At 37.4% G+C, this 12,086-nt stretch overlaps 1 protein-coding gene across 1 annotated transcript in view; it reads right to left on the bottom strand.

Annotated features, from left to right (window-relative positions):
- LOC306866843 (N-acetyl-beta-glucosaminyl-glycoprotein 4-beta-N-acetylgalactosaminyltransferase 1-like) overlaps nucleotides 1-12,086 on the bottom strand; it is a gene marked incomplete at both ends in the record, with an annotated part of 122,444 nt that extends 110,358 nt beyond the window's left edge. Inside the window, one exon of the mRNA XM_079412230.1 lies at nucleotides 11,942-12,086. Within this exon, the coding sequence (XP_079268356.1) occupies nucleotides 11,942-12,086 (145 nt within the window). The remainder of the gene's footprint in view (nucleotides 1-11,941) is intronic.

The raw sequence follows: 12,086 nt of genomic DNA, 5'->3' as shown, positions 1-12,086 counted from the left end.
AGCAGAAGTAATATAGGACAAGTTCATATTAACAATGGCTATACAAATGTATTGTTTTTCTGTGAATAAAATGATTAAATGTTAATTATTTAGATATTATTATAATAATATCTAAATAATATCTAATACTGATTCTCTGTATTTCCTTCTGTTTGCAGATCCTTGTCATTGTCATCCCCACCCCTCCATCTCTCCTCTTTTTTTGTTGTTCCTCAATTTATAACCCAAAGGCTCTTTTAAGAGCCATTACCCCTTGCAAAAATGCACAAAACGGTGTTAAGCAAGGGGGAATGTGAGCAGTATTTAAAAAGCTGCACTAGTGAGTGCCCATTCTGCAGTTACTCCAGTATGCCAGAACTGATGTATTATCACATCAAAAATCACTTTCAGTGGGCAGTTCAACATCATGGTGAGTTTAACTGTCTTTTGCTTATCTCACTTTATTTAAAGTATAATATGGTGCTGAACCAGCCAGCAATGCACTGTGCATGCTTCGGATTTAATTGCTTGTGAATTTGTAGAAGAATATTTAATTTTAAGGTTCAGGTAAACTTAATTTTCTGCATTGCGCGCATTGACCATGGGTCTTTGTTGCTGAAATCACAAAAAAATGTGCTTGCACATGGATGGTGCTGATGAAAATTCTGTCTTGCGACTGTCCACTGTCCAGAGCAAAATGCAAACAAGTGAAGGTTAAATTTAGGCAATTTTCAACAAACTTATTTTCTTTTGTTTGCCCTTTCAGATTTCACCATTTTAAAATGTCGGGCAAAGTCCCACTTTCACTGCTGCTATTGTTCAGCGACTGTAATAACTCGGGCAAATTTGCTGAAGCACATTGCCACCCATGCAGACGCAGCCCCAGTCTTCCTCGGTCCAGCAGATGCAGCCTCAGTCCTCCTCGGTCCAGCAGACGCAGCCCCAGTCTTCCTCGGTCCAGCAGACGCAGCCTCAGTCCACCTCGGTCCAGCAGATGCAGCCCCAGTCTTCCTCGGTCCAGCAGACGCAGCCTCAGTCCTCCTCGGTACAGCAGACACAGCCTCAGTCCTCCTCGGTCCAGCAGATGCCGCAGACGCAGCCTCAGTCCTCCTCGGTCCAGCAGAGGCCGCCTCAGTCCTCCTCGGTCCAGCAGAGGCTGCCTCAGTCCTCCTCGGTCCAGCAGACGCAGCCCCAGTCTTCCTCGGTCCAGCAGACGCAGCCCCAGTCTTCCTCGGTCCATAAGGCCTCATGAGTATAAGGTTGACTTTAAGTAATCTTGCTTCTTGCTTTTTCTAAAGCACTGGCATGGCTAACATAATCTTAGATGTGCATATGAAAGAGTTCTGTTTTTGTGTATGTTTTTGGATACAGGTGTTGTGAACTGGGGAAAATGGAGTGAAACATCAAAGGCTGAATTGCGGGTGCCTTTTGAAAATAAAGAGTGTAACACATGTAAAACCTTGTTCAAATCCTGCTCAGGTTTTAAAGGTAATGGGAAGCGTGGTTACCTGAGAGGATGCTACGACAGCATAGAGGACCCAGACTGCTGTTTCATGTGCCAGTAAAGTGTATAAAGAAGGAAGGTTTAATGATTAAAGGAGATTAAGTAATAAAGGAAGAAAGTGTGTAAAGGATGTTCATGTTTAACCAGACATTTATATGTACAAAAAGATGTGTTATATACAAATGTACAAATTTCACCTTTCTTTATCAGAATTAAACCGTTTCATACCTAAATAAATAATTGTCTTGGCATGTTATTCATATACAAACAATGCTGATATTTTTACCATAAGATTTTCATTATCAAGTAGATCCATAAATTATTAATTTGGTAACAATATGGTTCATTAGTTAACATGAACTAATAATGAACTGCACTTATACAGTTAACTAACATAAACAAACAATAAACTACTGTATTTTCAATAACTAATGTAAACGAAGATTAGTAAATACAATAACAATTGTATTGCTCATGGTTATAGTTCATGTTAGTTAATACATTACTGTTTAATGAATATTATTGTAAAGTGTTACCATTAATTTTAATAACATCTTAAGGCATGACAATTGCTGAGAATATTTAACTTTTATTTAAATGTTAATAATACATGTAAACAGTAAAGCATATACTGAAATTAAAATAAAAAACGACCATAAATAACTTGTAAGTGGTAAATGACCAATGCACATGAATAGAAATAACTTAAACTTAAGTTGTAAATAAACTATATTTGTTGACATTGCGACTGCAATGAAGTCAAAAGCAGTAATTGGATTCTTGCTTGGAAATGTACATAAAATGAAATGTTTTCCAAAGATTAACAAATTTACAATGTATTGTTTAATACTATATAAATTTACCAGGTATAAGTAATTAACGGGTTCACAGGTTTGTTTTATATAATTATGTATTGCTACCAATTATGTTTCAACCGCATTTCCTGTTTACCGGGGCGTCGACGTCATTACTTTGCCACTAACCAATGAGAAGCATTGTGGGCGGGGCGACACGTGCAGCCCCACCCCAGGTGCAGCCCCGCCTCGATCTGCAGGCTGCAGCCGGGTGTACTTGAAGTAAACAGGAAAATAACAGAAATGATGCAAACTTCATCAAATATAATTATGGGGAAGTTGTGGCCTAATGGTTAGAGAGTCGGACTTGTAATCCGAAGGTTGCGGGTTCGAGTCTCCGGCCGGCAGGGATTGTAGGTGGGGGAGTGAATGTCCAGCGCTCTCTCCACCCTCAATACCACGACTGAGGTGCCCTTGAGCAAGGCACCGAACCCCCAACTGCTCCCCGGGCGCTGCAGCATAAAATGGCTGCCCACTGCTCCGGGTGTGTGTGTGTTCACTGCTGTGTGTGTGCACGTTGGATGGGTTAAATGCAGAGCACGAATTCCGAGTATGGGTCACCATACTTGGCTGAATGTCACTTCACTTCACTATAAGATACATCCAAATTCTGTTGTAAAGCAGCTCTAAAAAGAAAATAGTGTTATTATTCAGCTTTAGACAGTTCAGTGTTGATTCAGTTCAGTTCAATCAATGTAAAGTTCAATTATAAGCAACTGGAAGACAATACTATTGTTATTCAGCTCAAGTCAATTTGATGTTGATTCAGTTCAGTAACAGTGTTCTGTCTATACAGAAGAAAACAGTGTCATCATTCTGCTCAAGTGTGATCAGTCAAACTGATAATATTACTCTATATTAAATGTCTTTAACGCCCATGTCAATGTGTAACAAGCTTTCCTTGATTAACCTATGTTCAGATAACAGTGTATATACCGTATTCAGTGTTTATTCATATCGCACTTTTGAAAATGGGTACATACATACATAAAGCAGGTGCGCCTATAGCCTCTCTCTGCCCTTTACCCGCAGAGCCTGACAGTGACTCTAACATCTGTGCACCAGCTGCCACTACAACATCTGAGGGATTTGCACTCCACCAGGCTGTCCCATTGAGACTAATGACCAAGAGAGAGATTGGCCACTAACACACATATGTAGTAAGATACTTTTTGAACCATTATACTACTACTACAATATTGATGGCAAATAGATTTCCACTCATAAGTGCGCATGCGCTATGCAGAAACTAGAGTCAAGTCAAGTTTATTTGTATATGATTTGCACTATGTATTGTTTCAAAGCAGTTTTACAGAAAATAATGATGTTAGTGTTTATAATATCTTCATGCCTTGTAGTCACATTCAGCAGATTAGAGTTGGGTGATAACATAATTTACATTTTGCAACGATACAAGCAATCAAGCAGTTGACATTTGCTATATTATATCACCCTACACAAGTATACTATGAATTTGGATAAAGTTGTACATTTAGTTACATATAATATATATATATATCCAACTTTATATATAAAGCTGTATGATAATACAATTTACAATACAGAAGATGTTTATGAAGTGAGTGATACAAATTTTATTATTGTTTACTTAGAAAAACAAGGGAAACTTGGATAACTTTTTTCTCTTGTAGAAGACTAAGCCTTTTTTGTTTTTTTATGAGTCTGGTTTGTCCTGAGCAGTGATGTTGTTAGCTGCTTTTGACAAAAAGCCTGTAGGTCCTGTAAGTTCTTTGGTTTCCCATCATGCTGTGCACATTTGAGTTCTTCCCCACAGTGGCTAAATGATGCTGAGATCCAGCTTTGCCAACTGAGGACAGCTGAAGGACTTATACACGTATATATCACAAAAGGCTGCAAACAGCCAGTGATGTTTCAAGCAACACAAAATATTAACGTTATTTCAATAATTTAATTTATTTAGGGCCAGATTTACTAAACAAAGCAAATTAGTAGACTGAAATTCCATAAAAGCATCAATGAGAGTAGAAATTTCTGCAGATGAACTATACTGACAATGCACATTAAAGTACATATTCAAATACATATACATATTCTGGGTTATGAACTATGAGTGTGTGTGTGTGGTTGTGCATGTCATATGTATGACATTTATGAATTTATGGATTTATAGCATGAATTATGGCAGTCATATTTAATGTGGGGCTGACAAGTCATCTGCCCAGTTTATCAAATCATCCTGTGTGGAGGTTTATAAGTGTGTCTTTCTTGAGTAAAGTCCTTTAGCTGAGCCTCCAAGCTCTGGAAGAATAGAGAGTGCGCCAGGAACATTAATATTTATAAATGAATACATGCATATGTTAGATTCCTCTGTTTGGGCAAATGAGAGAGACACTATACGTGTGTGAAACTGAGGAAGACACAGAAAAGAAGATTAAATGAAAGGGAAGAGGAGAGAGATCTCCTACAGAGAAAACAGACTGCCCAGTCCCTCGTCCGAAGAATAAATTCAGACTTTTAGTGCTGTAGGCTTTGACTTCAAATGCAAAACAACCAGATGTATTATCTAAATCAGTCACACATGCAACCAATGGTTTCATTCATTAGGTCAAAATCAAATAAATGAGTAAAAGGTAACCAGAATAAATAGTACTTCACCGTCCTAGACCTATGTACTCACAATCCTGATGGGACCAGCAGCAGGTCTTAAAGTAAAAAAGAGAGAACATTAAAAAAAGACCAGCTCTGTGAACATTACCTAGACTGATCCAGAATTGATTCTGTGGGACCAATTAAATCTGGTAGATGGAAAATACTTTGTACGTCAGTGAATTAAAACAGATGTGATAATGCAACAACTCATTTTAAGAGGTTATGGAGGACAGAGGTGTTAACAGCTAAAGCAAATTAATTTGAGAATCAGGCCCTTAAACATGTATGCTTTGCTAAGCAGTAACAGTCTGAACTTTATATTAGTTAGGAAATTTGCATGTGCAATGCCACTCTCAAGACATTTCACAGAATCATATTTAAATTAAAAAAAAAAAAATGAAGTGTTGTGTTTTAGGATGCATGCAAATTATGCCAACTCTTTTGAAAGAATTTTCGATGCGCAATCTGTCAAGATTCATCTTGTACTATATTTGTTTCAGTGCAGTTAACCGAATTTCAGTTTTTTTTTTAATTGGACAAAAGAGGGTTTATGTCATGAAATGAATCTGTAATAAAATGATAAATAATGACAATACTTGTCTATTTACCCATTACAGACAGTGTATTTCATTGAAATACCACATAGTATTAAACATAATAAAACACTATGAGGCTTATTGTTGCTATGGATATCAATCCGTGGATATCAATCCATCCTAACTTCTGTTTGAGAGTGTCTATTTATCAACAAGTGAAAATACAAGCTTGAACTTATAGAACAGTGTATATAACCCTCTTCTACAACCCGAATTCCAGAAATGTTGGGACGTTTTTTTTATTTTAATAAAATGAAAACTAAAAGAATTTAAAATCACATGAGCCAATATTTTATTAACAATAGAACATAGATAACATAACAAATGTTTAAACAGATAAATTGTACAATTTTAAGCACAAAATAAGCTCATTAAAAAATGTGATGCCTGCTACAGGTTTCAAAATAGTTGGGACGGGGGCATGTTTACCATGGTGTAGCATCTCCTCTTCATTTCAAAACAGTTTGAAGATATCTGGGCATCGAGGTTATGAGTTTCTGGAGTTTTGGTGTTGGAATTTGGTCCCATTCTTGCCTGATATAGGTTTCCAGCTGCTGAAGAGTTTGTGGTCGTCTTTGACGTATTTTTCATTTAATTATGCACCAAATGTTCTCTATAGGTGAAAGATCTGGACTGCAGGCAGGCCAATTTAGCACCCAGACTCTTCTACTACGAAGCCATGCTGTTGTAATAGCTGCAGTATGTGGTTTTGCATTGTCCTGCTGAAATGCACAAGGCCTTCCCGGAAATACACGTCATCTGGAAGGGAGCGCATGTTGCTCTAAAACCTTTATATAGCTTTCAGCATTCATAGTGCCTTCCAAAACATGCAAACTGCCCATACAGTATGCACTTATGCACCCCCATACCATCAGAGATGCTGGGTTATGAACTGAACGTTGATAACACGCTGGAAGGTCTCCTTCCTCTTTAGCCCGGAGGACACGGCGTCCGTGATTTCCAACAAGAATGTCAAATTTGGACTCGTCTGACCATAGAAGACTTTTCCACTTTGAAACAGTCCATTTTAAATGAGCCTTGGCCCACAGGACACGACGGTGCTTCTGGACCGTTTTCACACATGGCTTCCTTTTTGCATTATAGAGCTTTAGTTGGCATCTGCAGATGGCACGGCGGATTGTGTTTACCGACAGTGGTTTCTGGAAGTATTCCTGGGCCCATTTAGTAATGTCAATGACAGAATCATGCCGATGAGTGATACAGTGTCGTCTGAGGGCCTGAAGACCACGGGCATCCAACAAAGGTCTTCGACCTTGTCCCTTACACACAGAGATTTCTCCAATTTCTCTCTGAATCTTTTGATGATGTTATGCACTGTAGATGATGAGATCTACAAAGCCTTTGCAATTTGATGTTGAGGAACGTTGTTTTTAAAGTATTCCACAATCTTTTTACGCACTCTTTCACAGATTGGAGAGCCTCTGCCCATCTTTACTTCTGAGAGACTCTGCCTCTCTAAGACATCCCTTTTAAGCTAATCATGTTACAGACCTGATGTCAATTAACTTAGTTAGTTGCTAGATGTTCTCCCAGATGAATCTTTGCAAAATGTCTTGCTTTTTCAGCCCTTTGTTGCCCATGTGCCAACTTTTTTGAGACCTGTAGCAGGCATCAAATTTGAAACGAGCTCATTTAGTGGATAAAAGAGTAAAATTTCTGCATTTAAACATTTTCTATGTTCTCTATGTTCTACTGTGAATAAAATATTGGTTTTGTTGATTTGAAAGTCTTTTAGTTTTCATTTTATTCAAATTTAAAAAAACATCCCAACATTTCCGGAATTCAGGTTGTAAATGTTTAAATGTCTACATTTATTGTTTGTTTAAATGCTAGCATAAAGGTGATTGCTATATGATCTGAGAACTTAACTAATTAAAATGAATTAAAATGAATTAAATCATATCCTTCAGAGACAAAACTATTTGTTTGAGATGTTAAAGTGAACACAACTATCACTTAACACTGAAAGTGCTGAGAAAAGAGTGTACATGATGGATTTGCATAGAGAACAGATGGTAAAAGGCTAGTCTTCAAATTATTCTGTAAAAAAAATATCAAATGAATGAATGAATGAATGAATAAAATAATTGTACAATATTTTAGCACAAATGCAAGTGCAAAACTTTCATTATTGCAAAATGTGAAGCGAGTTCAGAAATACATTGTACACACACAAGTAACATTCACGCAACAAGAGTTTCTGATGTACTCTGACGAAAGATGTTCATCTACAGTGCTTGTGGAAAAATACAGAATACTGAAATAACCCACTCGATTATATAGCAGATATCTCTGTCTATAGTGAGCTAGGTGATTAGCAGACAAGAAAAAAATACATGGATGATGTGTCTAAATCTGACATGGGATATTTGCAGATATTTCTGAACAACACATAAAAAATATATTTGAACTTTATATTGAGTATTGATTACCAATTGATGTACTGTATAGTTTCAAAGTGAACAACCAAGCAGCATCCCAAAGACCCTCATGTGTCTGGAACCATGTTCTAACACCACGGGATCTACCATTGCTAGATTTATCTAGGCCTCTGTTACAAAATTATAAAACTATCAACAGTGTGGGCCGTTTGAGAAGTTACTGGAGTAACAAGCAGGCAGCACCTGAAACATTGCTTTCATACATCAAACAAGAAATTAATATTGAACCCCCAATGAAAATAGCTCCAAACTGGACTGTCTGGACAAGTGCACTGTTTCAAACAGAGAAAAGTCAAAAGTTGGACTGTTATATCAGCATTCTTTGATTACAGATCTGGAACTAACTTCTATAGGCTCCACTGGCTGTTTGAATTTGGGGGCTGTGAGAATTTTTTATGTTTTTTAAACCACCAAACAAGGCTGCATTTATTTGATCAAAATATAGTTGCAAACTATAGCATTGTGAAATATACATATAACCAATTGCTCAAAAGCCTCAATACTTTTAAGTGACATATGGCTTTTATAAGCACAAACTTACACAGCTCAAGGAGAGAGACAGACATGAAGAAAAAATAATATAATGACTGAATGTCACACCATCTTCTAAAGATCAACTCAACCAACCTATTGCACCTGCCACTATCAGCCTAGCAGATATAGATAAAGTGTTCATTTCCTTCTTACTACAAAACTACCTGTATAAAAATGTATTTATGCTCAAAACATTGACAATTGCTGGTCTATATCATTTGCTCATGGAATGAGTTTACGAGGTAAACAAATTATCAGTATTGTCAAAAGATTACTAATGAAGCAGAGGATGCAATTAAACATAATAATGTTTAAGATTCCAAACTGTGCATAGCAATATGAAAACTTCCTACAGTACAAGCAAATTTGTTAAAAAATTTACATGAAACCTGCAACATCCCATAAAGTCCCTAAATAAAAGAGCCATGAATAAGGAATGATAATGGCTCCTCAACAATTGGACTGAGGCCATGCAGAGCACATCTTCAGCCCCAGAGCCACTGCTGCCTCCAGAAATACCAATGAGAGTTTGAGGTGCCAGCAACTGAAATCAAAGGCAATGAGATGCAGCCTTTTTTTCTCTTTGGGACGGGGAATTTTTTATATGTTATGCACTAAGTTCAGGTATATGAAACATGCCGTACTGCTTGAAGGCACCAAGGCCCAACCAGTCCAGTCAGAGCTTCATCTGTGACTACAGCTATCGTATTATGCTTTGAAAGGGCTCACATGTCAAGCATTAGTGGTTTCATTTCATTCATTAACATCTGTGATAACCTGCTGAAGGAAGAAATGGGCCTGGCACAGATGGGCTTATCCATTCTGAGTGCGGCCCAGTAGCTTCACACCTGAACTTATGACCCAAATAGGCCGGTCTCAGTCTAAACTTCATAGCAGGTGTAGGTGACACATGAATGTCTCCATGGATATCAGCCGACTGGCTCCCAATTAACTGAGTGGGTGGTAGACAAACTGCTCCATCAGGCAGTGGGAATAAAGAAGCTGCAGACATCTCTGAGATCTATGTGGTGATACTTGCAGAAGCTGTCCAAACAAGAGACATTGAGAATCCCAAAGCAGTGCAAGCCAGAGGGCATCAAATAGCAGCCGGATGCACTGGACACACACGCACACACACTCACACAGATATATCTTTGTATTTGTGTCAATATGGAACAAGACTATCCCATTCAAATAAATGTGATAAACAGCTGAGGTCAAAAGAAATCTAAAACTATCAAAAAGTATAGACCATATTACCTAAAATGTTTAATGTAATAGATTACATTACTACCATTTTTATCATGTAATTTGTATTCAATAATGGACTACAATTTGTAAGTAATCTACCCAACACTGACTATAAATGAGCTAAGAATAACTGCAAGAAATAAAATGTTTCAGTGTCTCTTCTAACTAGTCATCTTGAAAATTATTTCATATTTCAAAATGTGCTTCTGCCTGGATTCTCTGACTGGCAGAATGCTCATCAAAATTTGCATGTTTTATGCTCTTCCTGTCTTGGTGCTGAGTGGACCACCACCTGCTCCATGTGTCCTTGCCCCGAGCCAAGTCAACAGACAACGGACTGTTCAGTGACCTCAACACAAATGCAGGATCTCTCCCGCTGATGAAAAGAGGCACATTCAAGATGCACAGTATAAATGCAATGCAAATACAGCTTGTTGAGTTTTAATTTGAGTTAATTTATGTTTTGTCTTAATTTATGTCCTAATTACATAACTCAGGCTTGGTCATTTTTATTTCAGTGTGACAGCAAGTGTCTCCAAAAGACACAGAGACAAACTTGTCCACAGAGACAAACTTGTCCTACAAGACGTTTACCTCCCCTCTGACTAATGTCTACCCGGGTGAAGAGATTTTAGAGCTCAGCCCTCTTACTTCTCACCTATAGCACCTCTCACTTGAGATAACAGTGGCATCTGTCCAAAACATCCATTTGCATAAGCATTACCTTGTGTGTTGAGAGGAGCTTAACACAAATGTCATTAACCTATGGGTTAAAAGAGTCTGCACCTCTAATTTCTCTCCCTGTCAACTTCAGCCACAGAATTCACAGCAACTAGCTTCCATTTTAAAATCTCAATCAGTGGAAAACCAAGGGGAAAAAAGCCTTGAGCCTTTATACTATAATTAGAAATATACAAATTTATTCCTTTCTCAAATACAGTCATGGTTTATCACCTAATACACAACACTTACTTCACCTCTAATAACAAAGGACATACGGCTTCAAGGTAAAAGTTAATGAGAGGCAATGATTTAAAAATCCAATTTAGTTGGACTAGAAAGCTAAATTAGAATTAGTTTAAAAATGTCCTCAGTGCAAACATTAGGTGTTTTTTCATTAGAGAGGAAATGGGTGTGGTCTGGGGGGGAAAAAAAAGAAAGTGTTTAAATGTTAAAAACCAAGCTTTTATTAAGTATATTAATTAGTGAATGTGCTGATTATTTGATAACAAACATAACTTGTACAGATCAAACTATTTATCAACATCTGTATTACTATACATGAAAACTTGAGGAATTTACATCTAAATATGATGTTGTTGAAACATCTTTGTATATTATAACTTTTCCAAGGTTAAGGCAGTGTTATTCAGTAGAGAAAAGAAAAGTCACATTTGAGCTAGATGAAAATGTCTGAGTACTGAAATTAATTTTATGCTTATTATCTACTGTATGAATAACATTCTGGACATGTAAAAAGCATTTTACATCAGCCTCTCTTATCCACATGCACACACACGTTACCAAGTATAACAGGAAAATGTGTAAAAGGCGACTTGTGCTCTTAGAATTGTGTGTGGTAAGTGATTATTCCTGACAGTAATTAAAGGAAGGGTACTCTTGTCACTGAATTGGTACCTTTCAGGACATTCATCAAACTGTGCCTGTGGAATAGACTTAATTTCTCTTCAAAAAGCATAAAGGAAAATCATCTTTGCACAGAGCCGCTTTGAGTCTTATCCTACTAATGGTTGTACAACCCAGAGTACAAATTAGTTTAGAAATAATCAGCAGTTAGCTGGGCAGAAATAAGCGATAATTAAACTTTAACCTGAAGGAAACATCCTCATTTAGATCATACAATGGCTTTAGCAATGGACAGCTCAATTTTACTGCACTGCCTTGCTCATTAACCTGCTTCTGAAACCCAATAGAAAGATTCAATTGATATGTAAGAATAGTCTAATTTTCACAGTCAACTTGACGCAATTGGATTTTTGTGCACAATCCCATTTAAAGCTATCGGAGATATGTTTATTATGGCTTCAGTGGGCATCACTGTCCTTTGCTGAGAAATGCTCCATGCTCCATTCAAGGCTAAAGCAATAGTGCAGTTTCATTAATACTGACCTTTCCCATAGTTGAAGTGGAGTTTGATGGCTTTGCCTTGGTTGATGTGAAGATACGTGAACCCAATGGCAAACATAAGCAAAACGAGCAGCAGAAGGAGTTTGAACTGCTTGCGGATCTTCTTCAGAGGAAAGCGCATCCTCAT

This window comes from Barbus barbus (assembly GCF_936440315.1).
Source record: "Barbus barbus genome assembly, chromosome: 1".
Lineage (NCBI taxonomy): Eukaryota > Metazoa > Chordata > Actinopteri > Cypriniformes > Cyprinidae > Barbus > Barbus barbus.
Note: the sequence above shows the minus strand (reverse complement) of the source record. Positions and strands in the feature narration are given on the sequence as shown.